Here is a 14,122-nt window from a genome sequence, read left to right as displayed (position 1 = left end):
CCATTTCCCTGTAAATGCTGCAACTGTTTTTTTTAATGGCTGAGTAAAATTCCATTGTGTACATATCCCACAGTTTTGTAATCCATTCATCTGTTGATGGACATCTTGGCTGGTTCCATAGTTTGGCTATGGTGAATTGTGCAGCTATGAAGATAGATATGCATGCATTAGTTTGGTTTCCTTCCTTGCGGGTAGATTCCCAGAAGTGGTATTACTCAATCAAATGGTAGATTTGTTCCCATTCTTCTGAGGATTCTCCATATTATTTTTAATATATTTATTTTAGATTATAAAAAAGCAGTACAGAGTATCAGAAAATGAGAAAAATCACCCTATCTCTCTATACACGTTTGTCATGGGGCATTTTTTCTATCTTCTTCTCATTCAACTATTTTCCACCCATAGGCACGTTTCAGAGCAAATGGTAGTTACAGAAGTCTATGTGAAGACTATTATACTTTATCAAGTAAAAAAATTTTAGAATCAACTTCTTCTGGAGGGACAATCTGACATGCATTAAGTAAACTGCACACATCCTGCATGTTCGATTAATTTCTTGAATAGGTAAAGCCCCCCAAAATGCCGGACGCATACAAGTTCTTTACAGAATGCTGGGTAAATTCTCCAACCTGCAAGTCTAGAAATACTTAAATATTATGAAGGTTAAATATCAATTTAAAGCCGGGTGTGGTGATGCATGCTTGTAAATCTCATTACTTGGGAGGCTGAGACAGGAGGATCACAAGTTTGTGGCCAGCCTCAGCTACTTAGAGAGGCCCTCCACAATTTAGTGAGACCGTTTCAAAATAAAGAATAAAAAATAGAGTTGGGGTGTGCTTCAGAGGTAAAAAATATATATACATACATATATGTATATACATTTAATTTTAAAATGTAACATAGGTATCCAAATCTTTTTGTTTGTTTGACTGGGTAAACACAACTAAAATTTATGATATGCTATATCTGTTTCCTTGTTTGGACAAACAATTGTTTGTTTTTACTTGATCACTGGTAGACAGGACAAACAAAACTCACTACAATAAAATAGTAGTTCCTGCCTTCTCATTCTAACCTTCCTAAAGAAGACCAAATATGTTAATAAACAAAGTAATTCCATTTTTAAGTTTTTCCTTAAATTTTTTCTGCACTTTTCTTCTGGAGCCAAATCTGCTCCACAGACTTGAACACTAAGGCTCATTCATATTTTTATGTAACTGTTAAATTTCTATTATCTAAACTACATGCATCCAAAGCATGAACACCAAAGGACATTCTGGCAACACTTAAAACTGAGCTGCAAAGTCTGGTTTTTATGTGCAGTATAAAATCCATTTAGAGCACTAAACCATCATTTTGTAAAAAGACAAACCTTTAAATAATTTATAGCACTAGTAAATCTATAGTGCCTGGTAGATTTAAAAACAGTATTTAAAATATCACTTCAGATTAAAACCAGCAGCAAGAAGCCTACTTCCTTATGTCATAACAAGCCAAGCTAAAGTACAATACTAGCAGGCCATCTAGTGACCACTCAAGGCTTAGGAAAAAAATTAAACTAGAAGTCCCCATTACTGCATCTTCTATATTCTTGAGTAAATAGATGTCAAATGAAGTAGGTTATCAAAATAAAAAATACTCTGACCAAACACCAAAAAATGCATTCTTTATATGAATGACTACATTACCTATCCCAATTACATTAAAAGCCAGACTAAAAAAAAAAAGGCAATGAAGGGTCCATAACATTATTCTAAAATACTTGTGGTACTAAGTACTCATAATTCCAAACACCCAATGGACAACATACTAAAAACATGTTTTTCTTGGACAAAAAAATAATTTATCTTACTAATGAACACTAAACAAAGAATTCCAGGTGGATTCATCACAGAAGAGTCTCTCTCTAAAGTAATGCTGAGCATCACATAAAGAAAATTCCACTAATCAATATTATTCCCCTGGAGACACTTCCCAAACACATTCATTCCTGGGAAGTCCCAGATCATACTCCGCTCTCTCAAATAAGGGTCATGATGCAGTGGGAAATGCAAATATATTTGGTCTTTGTCCCCAGTATTGGACACAGAGCTCCTAAAACCCTTAGAATCTTGTAAATTTTTTACTTGGTATGCTAAGATGACTCTTGGTTGAAGTCTCCTAGACAGACTGAGGGTGGAGACTGATTTCCAGGAAGACCAAGCCTTGATCAGAAGGTTGGAACTTTCGGTCTTACCCACCCCCACCACTGGGGAGTAGAAAGGGGTCAGAGATTGAGTTCAGTAGCCAATGATTTACTTATTCATGCTACATAAAACTTCCATTTAAGAAGAAAAAAAAAAACACCCATACAATGAAGGTGTTGGAAGAGCTCTGGGCTGCTGAACAGGCAGAGGTACTGGGAAGGCAGCAGACCTGGACAGAGCGTGGAAATGCTGCTCCCCTCCCTACCTGCTCTGTGCCTCTCTTCCATTTAGCTGTTCCTAAATTTATAATAAACCAGCAATAGTAAATGAAGCATTTTCCCAAGCTCCATAAGTCATTCTAACAAATTTCCAAAGCTGGTGGGAGGGGGAAAGCCTGGATCTATAGTCAGCAGAAAAGGATGTGGCCCGGCACCTCATTCATGGCTAGCATCTGAAACAGAAGCAGTCTTAGGGGACTGAGCCCTTAACCTGTGTCTCATCTAACTGCAGAGAGGAAGAGTCAGAAGTAAATTAATAGACACTCAGGTGATATCAGAAATTTTTTAATTGGTTGGCTTGACCGGGGGAGAGGGAGAAGCCCTCAGCAACCTCAAATAAAAATAAATAGGATTGAGATTTGGCTCAGAAGTAAAATACCTGTAGGTTCAATCCCCAGTACTACCACGACAAAAAAAAAAAAAAAAAAAAACCCACAAAGCCCTGCATATACATATACGTACCTTATAATAAGTATTGAATGCAACTGTCCAATTATTACATTGTCTAGCAAGCATAATCTAAATTAATTTCTGTATAAAAGGAAAAGCAATTTGTATAATCATTAACCAGAAGCAAACAATTAGGACTATAGAGATAAGCTAAGTAATGGAAAGACAAAGACAGATATACAGAGAGAGAAAAAACTACAGCGGGGTCAAATAAAAAAAAGTCAATATAGATTACAAAGTATGCAAAGTATGAAGAACCCAGAATATAAATCGCCTTAATTCTATAGAGTTAAGAACAATGGGAATAAATATTTTAGAGTGAAAACAGGAAATGTTCACAATTCACTTTAGGAAGATGACTCTGCAAATAATGTGACAGACTAAAAGGCACGCAGAACTGACAGAACAGTAACAAAAATAATATAGTGCCCTCAGTTTTTAGGCATTAGGATAAAAAACGATGCAAAGGGCTATGCTTATAGATACAAGTCTGTATCATCATTTTACAGAAATGTCGTTAAAACCCAATTTAATTCTGAATACAATGTGAGATCCTGGACTGAATTCTGAAACAGGAAAGGCCATTAGTGGAAAAATCATCATAAGAGGAAGTTGAGTGAAGGGTGTAGGGGAACTGTTATTTTTAAACATACAGAGGAATTGCAAAGCTTTCTCAAAATATTTTTCTTAAAAAATCTTCTTCCTTTGAAAAAAAAATAAAAGCCTGTATGTAGGTAAAGCTCCGAATGCAAAGGATGCTACTCTAAGTAGGGCCCCAAAGAAATGATTAGGAACTAAAAGAAAAAATGAAGGAAGAAAAATATTTGAAGTATTCATCAAACATTAAGGAAGTTTAATAATCCCTTACAAATATCTGAACTGTAGTCATAAAGAAAAACCAGCCTGAGATTCAAGAGCCCAATAAAATTATATATAAAATGGTACTTATTTCTTAAATATAAAATGCTTAAGAATGTAAATACTTAAAATTATTAATTAGATATAAAAATCCCCAAGCTAATTAAACTACATATAGCTTTCTAACCTTGATATAACAAATCTGAATAAAAAAGTTCAATGTACACAAATTATATAAAGCTACAAAGTAAAAGGAAAAAATACTGAAAACATTTTCATTAAAAATGACACAAAATTAACAACCGTGTCTAAAAAAAGATTTTATACTATCAACAACACTGCTATAGTTGAGATACTGAATGCCCTCCCACCCCAAAGGCCCATGTTGGAGGTGTGCTCCCTGGCCCCATCGTGGCACCAGGAGTCGTGGAACCTTTAGGATATAGAGCCCAGCGGAAGGAAGCTTATTCACTGTGGTCAAGCCCCTGAAGAAGATACTGGGATGCCAGCCTCCTCTTGCCTCTTTTCCTAACCAACATGAGCTGAGCAGTTTCTTCTGCCACATACTCCCACGATCATGTGCTGCCTCACAAGAGGCCCGAAGAAACAGGGCCAACTGACCATGGACTGAAACTTGTCAGTCAAAATAAACCATTCCTTTTTTTAAGTTGACTATCTCAGGTTTTTTTTATTATAGTAATGCAAACCTGACTAACATAAACACCACTAAAGTAAAAGTAAAGAGCAAAAATTTGCTGAAAATGAGTTATGTAGGTTCCATAGGAGAACATCACCCAACAACTGAAAAGGCCAACTAGCCTATAGAATCATAAACTTCTTTAAGCCTGGCACAGAGACGAAGTCCTAAAGCAAGGAAACAAGCTACTTCCCATGGATGACAAGTGTTGCTAAGAAAAGACAAGAAATGAACTATTTCTCAGCACTGGGAAGGTAAGAACATAGCTGAAGTATTTTAAAATCTCTTACAAAGTATTATGACAGGTGAGTATAAATGGGAGCCCCAGGCACAAGGTTTGTGCACTCACTCACAAGCAGACCTTTTGGGTACCCAAAAGAAAGGTCAGAAACTGGTCTGGAAACTCAAATAATCCTCCTCTGTGGTGCACAGACACAAGCTCTGCCCAATCTCCAGACCCTTTCCTCATACCCACAAAACCTTACACTGAAGGTTGGAGGCAGGAAGCCCTCCCAGGTCCACTGTTTCTAGGGGAGTGGGGAAGTAAATATGGTCTGCTGAGAGGAGATAGCAACCCCTCTTAGGCCTAGAATCCTGCACAGAACCAGGCAGACAGAGATGAAACACATCCTCAAAACCTCCATGTTCAAAGCAGAGGTTATCTGCCAAGCTATGATGGGGAAGAAACTGAAGAAAGAAAAAAAAATGTGCCTCAAGACTCAGCACGCAGAGGAGATGACTGAAGCTGGACCAGGAGACCAAGAACCACTATCACTTCTTCCTGTCCTGATCCTGGCACTAAGTCATAAGCAATAGCAGATTACTGCTGAGAGAGGAACAAGAGCAGGGAGAGACACTTCTGTAGTACAGACACACAAGAGATGCTGACATCTAGAGCAGGAACACTGAGGAAAACCCTTGACCAGACCAGCCCCCACAAAGCAGGGAGAACAGCTCCCCACTGGGGAAAAGTGCAGCCTGTGGGACAAAAGGAGCAACTACAGAACACAGAATCCACAGCCAGCTGAGGGCAGATGCAGTGACTACACCCACTGCACCAAGGGCACAGTAGGAAAAGAGACACAACATCTACCACAGTAAAAAACTACCAGATACTCCGAAAAAGTAAGAACATCATCCACTTCATATGAGAATACAATCAACCCTGATGCAGAAATAACCCAGGTGTTCGGGACGTTAGAATAACTATGATTACCATGCTAAAATAATGATGATCAATATGGTCTAGCAGAAACATGGACAACATGCATGAATAGATAGAGGATTTCAACAGAGATGTAGACTACAGAAGAAAAAAGAGCCCAATGATGACTACTCCTGTTAACAACTGTCACTATATAAAGTCCTTCTGTGAACAGTCCTTCTGTGAGCATCTCAACAGGCTGGACACATTGGAGAATCAGGAAGCTTAAAAGTGAGTGTGCTAAAATTACCTAAGTGTAAATATTAACAGAAAAAGAATGAAAAACAGCATTGAAACACTGTATAATAGTTTACTGTTTGACATATCTTTATCTAAACTCCCAGAAAAACAGAATAGCACAAAAGAAATACTAAAAGAGAAAATGGCCAAACTGATCATTATACACAATACAATGTATCATTCAGTACATTGTATACATGTATTGAAATGTCACACATAGCTTATAAATATGTCCAATTACTATGTGTCAACTAATATAAAATCATATTAGAAAAAGATATTGGCCAAGCCAGGCATGGTGACACAAGCTTGTAATCCCAGCATTCGGGAGGCAGAGACCAGAGGATGATGGTTCACAGACAGCCTCAGCTACTTAGCGAGGCCCTTCACAATTTGGTGAGACCCTGTTTCAAAATAAAAAGAATAAAAAATAGGGCAGAGGGTGTAGCTCAGAGGTTGAATTCTCCTGGGTTCCATCCCCAGACCCACAAAAAAAAAAAAAAAAGAAAAGAAAAGAAAAAGAAAAAGATATTGGCTAAGAGTTTTCAAAAGCTAATAAAGCACAGTGGCACATGTCTATAATCCCAGTGACTGGAGAGGCTGAAACAAGGAGACCACCACCAGGCCAGCCCAGACACCCCAGTGAGACCCTGTCTCAATATAAAACGTAAAAAGAGACTGGGGATTTGGCTCAGTGGTGGAGGGATTCAATCCCCAGTATAAGCGAGAAAAAAATCTGGTAATAAAGAACTATGAAAATAAAAACAGAAACAAAAGAACAAACTATCAAAAATAACAAAACATCTAGATACTGAAAACCAAGGATTAATAGAAAACTCTTACTGGGTGTGATGGTCTGTAGTCCCAGTACTTGGGAGACTACGACAGGAGAATATCATGTTCAAGACCAGCCTCAGCAACTTAGCAAGACTCTGTTGCAAAATAAATATATATGTATGTATGTATGTATGTATGTGTATATATGTGTGTATATGTATGTATGTGTATATGTATATGTATACACACACACATATACACACATACACACACACATACACACACACACACACACACACACACACACACACACACATATATATATATAGGATAGGTATAGGATAGGGGTATAGTTCAGAGGGAGAATGCCCTGGTCACTGCCCAGTACCAAAAGGGGAAAAAAAAAGGAAAATCTTCAATCAGGCAGGGAAAAAGAGAAAAATTACAGAGTAAAACAAAGAAAGACATCAAACTTATCTGAAATAATACAAGCAAAAGAACAAAAGAACCATGGAGTAGTATCTTTAAAGCACTAACAGAAAGCTGGGCATGGTGATGCTCACTCAGTACTTGGGAGGCTGAGACATGAGGATGGTCGGTTTGAGAATAGTCTTAGCAATTAGTGCGATTCTCATCAACCTAGGGAGACCCCATTTCAAAATAAAAATAAAGTAGGGCTGGAAGGCAGCTCAGGGGTGGAATGTCCCTGGGTTCAATCCCTGGTACCACACAGAAAAGAATGAGCAGACACAGAAGAAACATCTGAAGTCAAGTCTTCCCAATATGTATGTATGTGTATATGTATATGTATACACACACACATATACACACATACACACACACATACACACACACACACACACACACACACACACACACACACACACATATATATATATAGGATAGGTATAGGATAGGGGTATAGTTCAGAGGGAGAATGCCCTGGTCACTGCCCAGTACCAAAAGGGGAAAAAAAAAGGAAAATCTTCAATCAGGCAGGGAAAAAGAGAAAAATTACAGAGTAAAACAAAGAAAGACATCAAACTTATCTGAAATAATACAAGCAAAAGAACAAAAGAACCATGGAGTAGTATCTTTAAAGCACTAACAGAAAGCTGGGCATGGTGATGCTCACTCAGTACTTGGGAGGCTGAGACATGAGGATGGTCGGTTTGAGAATAGTCTTAGCAATTAGTGCGATTCTCATCAACCTAGGGAGACCCCATTTCAAAATAAAAATAAAGTAGGGCTGGAAGGCAGCTCAGGGGTGGAATGTCCCTGGGTTCAATCCCTGGTACCACACAGAAAAGAATGAGCAGACACAGAAGAAACATCTGAAGTCAAGTCTTCCCAAACTAATTCCTCTGTATCTCCAAGGATGTCATGGACACAGTGAAATCATAGTTGTTAACACTCTTCCCAGGAGTTATATACTCTGATTTCTATCACTTGCAATGTAGTCCCTCAAGGATGGAGACACAGCTGACTAATCTCTGCACTGCTAGTGCCCAGGACTGTAACCAAATGTAGTAGTGAGCTTTTCATCAGTGTGTGGCTGATGATGGATGAGGAAGGAATGGCTGCGGGGACAGCTTTGGAGAGACAAGAGGAGAGCTGGAAGCAAAGCAAGAGGACCAGAGCAAGAGCTCAGACGCTAGTTAATAGGAAACCTAGAAACAAAGCGATAAAGTATAAACCTGCTAGGAGAATGTCTCCTTGACCTGCAGATAATAATACATCAGTATACACAAAGAAAAACATCAGAGCAGTTACCATTTTGTATTATTTCTATTTATTCAGTGAAAATGTGTGGACAAGAGAAATAAAGAAAAAAAAGTCTCAGGTTAACTACCTGGTATAACATTCTATAATATGGAAAATTCAGAAGCTAAACATTTATAATATAATTGGATATAAGAAATGTTCTAAGATGTTGCAATTCCAGCATGAAAGAGGATTCAGGTAATCGTATTCTGTAGATCAAGAGGAAATTCAAAGTCCATATTCCACAGTGAGGACAAGAGGAAGGTAACAGTGCATTGCTGTTACCTACAGCAAGACTGACCAGCAAGGCAGGGACAAGTGACAGGGCACAGGATAGCTGGTGAGCCTGGACCTCACCCACACAAAGCCCAGTCCTCTCCAAAGTGAGCCCTGCGGCCCTCCAGGAGGGTCCAGTGGACCAGTGGGTAGGGGCAGTGTGGGAAAAGGAGAAGGAAAGAACACCAACTTCTAAACACTCTGAATGAAGTCTGGGGGAACCACTCGCCTGCTAGGGGGCCTCAGCACGGTGGGTGACATCAAACCACTCCAGGTCTCTTATGCCCGGTCAGCAGCCAAAGGCCCTCCTGTTCTACAAGCATATCCTCCACAGGTCCCTCTCTGAAATCCAACCACGGATATCATCAAGCTGTCACACGGAGAGTTAACAACATTGTATTTCTCAACTTGAAAGTTATCATACCACCAGTTTATAGGGCTAAACAATCACGGCTATTAGGTGTTTATATGGTAACACTACTCATAACCATTACTTGACTCCCAAGCTTTCTGGAATTTATGTTGACTGGCTATTTCATATATTGTACAAATATAGCACACCTCACCAATACTTAACACAGGGACACAGAGAAAACTGCTGGCACTAGATAGAATTTAAAGTACAAATGTAAGTCAGTATTACCACTACCATTTGGGGGGTCGGGGGAATAACAGAATGATACAGTTCTCAGGTTTTTCCTTCTTTGACTTCCTCTTACCCGTTCCTGTAGAAGTTCCACAACTTGCTGGACGCAGTCATTAACATCACAGGAGTCTGTTTTCAACACCAATTCAGGGGCTTCTGGTTTTTCATACTCAGAATCAATCCCAGTGAAACCTTTAAAAGGTATCAGATAATTCAAAAAAAGGTTTGTTTCTTCAATGCAAGCCCAAGTTGAAATTAACATTTCTGCAGTCCCTTCTCAGCTCCAGCGTTATGGAACTGACACTTTTTTCTTTGGAGAAGATTTCTAATTGAACTTTTATTTCTTCTTTAAACATATAATTGATGCTCATTATTCAGTGTAATTATGTTTAATAAAGTTGCCACAAATACTACAGAAGTGAATAATGAACCATTACTCCTCAGTGAACTATAAGGTTAGGTTCCTGCCAGCCTCTGATTACAATATTTTTATCAACTGATCAATTCTATTTTCCCCCTTGGTGGCAGTACTGGGGGGTGGGGAGGATTGAACCCAGGAGCATTCATTTCTACTTCAGAGCAATACCTCCAGCCCTATTTTATTTTTTATTTAGAAAGAGGGTCTCACTAAGTTGCAGAGGACCTCACCAAGTTGCTAAGACTGGCAGTGAACCTGATGGCCTCCTGTCTCGGCCTTCCAATGATTATGATTACAGGTGTGTGCCATCAGGCCCAACTAATTCTTTTTTGTGTGAGGTGTGCATGTGTGTGACTGTGTGTATTACTTGGGATTGAACCCAGAGGCATTCTACCTCTGAGCTATACCCCCAGCTCTTTTATTTTGAAACAGGGTTTTACTAAGTTGCTAAGAACCTCAATAAATTGCTAAGACTGACAAAACCTGTAATCCTCCTGTTTCAGCCTCCTAATTACTAGAATTACAGGCATGCCCCACCATCCCAGACAAATGATCACTTCTTTCCCTTTGTTTTACATGTGTTTGCTTATACATACCTAATTTTTTTTATTTTTTTACTTTTATTTTTTGGTGGTACTGGGGTTCCTGGAAGCCCTTCTACCTCCAGGCCATACTCCCAGACCTAGTTTATACTTTTTATTTGGAAACAGGGTCTCTTAAGCCAGCACGGCTGGCTATGAACTTTCACAATCTTCCTGTCTCTGCCTCCCAAGCACAGGGATTACAAGCATGCGCCACCACTCCCGGCTATACATACCTAATTTAACATACTGACTCATTTACATTGAACTCAGAGCCAATAGTACTGTAACTCAGGCATGACATAAAATATAGTTTGCCGGAGCCAGCCGGCAAGAGTACGGGTTCTGAAGTGAAGTGTGAGGATGTAGAATTTTTAATTCTAACGTGGGGGAGCCACCAGCTTACTATCTCTACTGGCCGACCCCTATTCGTGGTTCAATATTTCCTATGGGTCGACGACTATGCCTGGGTCAGTATTCTCTATTGTGCCGACACTCCTGTCCAACGCAACTTCTGGGTCAATCTCATCTTTATTGTGCCGACGCTGACTTTGTTTTTCCAGAGGTATTTATACACAGCTACAAGTCAATCAACATTCTCGTGCTACCACCACCGGAATACAAAACAGACCAATACAAAACACACACATTTCAGATAGGCCTATCAGTACCCTCGTGTCATCACCACCTGATCCTCTCTCAGACCTCTTTGAACTTTCCATAACCCCAAACCTTGTTGACTCTGGGCGAAGGACAGTCAGCTGAGTCAGAGACACCAATCTAGGGGAAAGCCTTAATGGCTCCCCACAATAGTTATCTAACACATATTAGATAATATGAGTTATTTACATATATATTTTCTCTCTGACGCACATAATAGCCTTTTGTGTCTAGAAATATTAAACAGCATTTTTAACAGTGGGGGATATTTCAAAGAACAAAATCATCCAAAAAAGTATAAAAATGCAAAAAAGAAAAAAAATCTTGGTATTAAGTAGGCTACAAAAGAGACGCCTACTTAAAGTATGAGAACTGAAACAAGGCTAGTGTCACCTACTGCCTTTTGCTGGGAATGTGTAAACCAAGTTACTCTCCATTCTCAAGACTGCTCCTGTCCACAATGACCCCACTAGACCAAGAGTGTTGCTTTGAGGACTACAAATAAATTCCAGCAACTGGACACATTTATATTTATCTGTTCTTCTCTCACCTTTTTCTTTCTTTTCCTCTTAAGTAAATACCTACACTGTGAAGAAATAAAGAATTAAGCCAGGCAGGTGGAACACACCTATAATCCCAGGAACCTGGGAGGCTGAAGCAGGAAGACTGCAAGTTCAAGGCCAGCCTGGGTAACTTAGTGACATCCCATCTCAAATTACAACTAGGTAAGCCAGAGCTTCTCAATTTCTCCACAGGAATACAAAATATCACACCTAAGGCCTGGGTATAAAACCAAACTTAACAAGGCTTTTTCATTCTCAATGTAAAAACTGACACTAAATCAATCTGTCCATTACATTCACGAGGATTTTGTTCTTTTTCATTGATGAGTAGAATTGCATTGTGTGTATAGCCCATAATTTTGTAATTCATTCAACTGTTGATGGACACTTAAGTTGGTTCCATGATTTGGCTACTGTGAACTGTGCTGATATAACATAAATATCCATATATTACTGTAATTCTCTAATTTCGGTCCCTTTTGAAAGATACCCAGGAGTGGTATAGATGGATGTATTTCCTTTTCTAAGTATCACTTTAAGTTCTGAAGCTAGGAAAAAAATTCCCTCATTACCAATATTCCAAACTATATTTAGTGATGGGTCACAATAAAATAACTGGATGGGAAAAATCTGGTTAGAACAGTAGTTATTAAACTGTGACTTGAGAAGCTTTTTCAAAATGGCAACGGAGAAAAGCAGGGCTTACGAGCCCCGCTAACAACCTAGCTTTGTTCTTCGAGATTGTTTTGGGTATCTAGAGTCCATATTCCATATCAGGATAGATTTTTTCTGAAAAATAAATAAATAAATGTATGATAGTTTCACCTAAAAAAAAAAAGAAAAAAATATTCTCTGGTAAGAAAGAAAGCAAAAAGAAATATTGAAATGTTATCTTTAAGTCATCAAAAGCTTGGTATCAGACAAATGAAACTGTTATGTAAGATTATCATCGTTAATATTGGATAAATTGCTATAAAACTAGATGTCAACCACTAAGCCAAGCATGGGAAGGAGGGATGGGGAGGGAATAGGGTGGGGATCGAGTAGGGGCTAACTGGGTGATGTGTACATGTATGTCTACAAAAGTAGTTTCTTTATACTATTATGATGTATGAATACATTGCACCAATAAAAAATAAATTAAAAATAAAATAAAATAAAATAAACTGTGACTTGCAAACGTGGCTACACACTGGAATTGTCAGGTCCAACCCTCATAATTTCACCAGTCTCTGGTACAGCCATAACATTTAAGTATAGAAGTTCCCAAGGCAATGCCAATCTGCACAGGGCTTTCTGAGAAAACCCCTGAATTAGAAGATTTGGCTTAACATTGTAGAAATCCAAGAGTTCTCCCCCTAGCTACTTTATCTCATAAGTGATTATGATAAATACATACTGTGAGAAAAACACTTACACTTAATATTACAATAAGAATTAGCTACCTGAGTTGTAAATCGTGAAATAATCTAGATATCAAAATGGGTGATAAGGATTTCAGATTATAACTGCATAATAAATGCCTTTAAAGGTTCATAAAAGGTGGGGCATGGGGCCAGGCATGGTGGTGCACACTTGTAATCCCAGCATTCAGGAGGCCAAGACAGGAGGATCACAGTTTGCAGACAGCCTCAGCTACTTGGTAAGGCCCTTTGCAATTCAGTAAGACCTTGTTTCAAAATAAAGAATAAAAAATAGGGCTGAGGGTAGCTAGGAGGTAGAATGCCCCTGGGTTCCTTCCCAAATGGCAAAAAATAATAAAAAAAAAAAGGAAAAGTTGGGCATAATGGTACATGCCTGTAATCCCAGTACTTGGGAAGCTGAGACAGGAGGCTCACAGGTTCAAGACCTGCCTCAGTAACTTAACGAAACTCTCAGCAACCTAACAAGACCCTATTTCAAAACAAAAAAAAACAAAGGGGAAGGGGTTTATCTCTGAGGAAAACTGCTTCTGGGTTCAATTCCCAGTACCCCCCCCCCCAAAAGAAGATCTATAAATGACTGAGAGCGCCTGTTTATATGCAATCTTGTCTGTTCTTGAATGTTTATCATCACAGCTGGGAAAATGTAATGATAAGAAACTTATTAAACACTATTTTGACAAGTAATGCTCTTTTAAAAATAACACTACCACCAGGAATTCTAACACTATGACAACCCTCAGATGAATGAATGTTGAGAGTACACACACTGAAGAATGCAGCCAACACTTGGAAACTTTTTCTGTTGGAAAAAGTCCAACAAAAGGACATTCCCAGTTATGGAGTGCAAACCATGGGCAACCTGACAGCATTTGAGATTTGGTTTTATTCATCTCTGCACCCCTAGCAGCAAACACACACTCTGCAAATAGAGAGCAGTGACAAATGTGTACTGAACATCCCATTCTCCCTCCTCCTTTGCACCCATCCAATAGGCATTTACTATATGCATGGGATGTAAGCTTTAGACCACACACTGTGCAAAATTTTAAAAATACAAATACGTCTACCTCCCTCACCAATCTAATGTTGCAAAAACAACA

At 38.8% G+C, this 14,122-nt stretch overlaps 1 protein-coding gene across 1 annotated transcript in view; it reads right to left on the bottom strand.

Annotated features, from left to right (window-relative positions):
- PAPSS1 (3'-phosphoadenosine 5'-phosphosulfate synthase 1) overlaps positions 1 to 14,122 on the bottom strand; it is a gene marked incomplete at both ends in the record, with an annotated part of 100,097 nt that overhangs the window by 47,249 nt on the left and 38,726 nt on the right. The window contains one exon of the mRNA XM_080696990.1: positions 9,450 to 9,568. Within this exon, the coding sequence (XP_080553116.1) occupies positions 9,450 to 9,568 (119 nt within the window). The remainder of the gene's footprint in view (positions 1 to 9,449; positions 9,569 to 14,122) is intronic.

This window comes from Muscardinus avellanarius (genome assembly GCF_963383645.1).
Source record: "Muscardinus avellanarius genome assembly, chromosome: 6".
Lineage (NCBI taxonomy): Eukaryota > Metazoa > Chordata > Mammalia > Rodentia > Gliridae > Muscardinus > Muscardinus avellanarius.
Note: the sequence above shows the minus strand (reverse complement) of the source record. Positions and strands in the feature narration are given on the sequence as shown.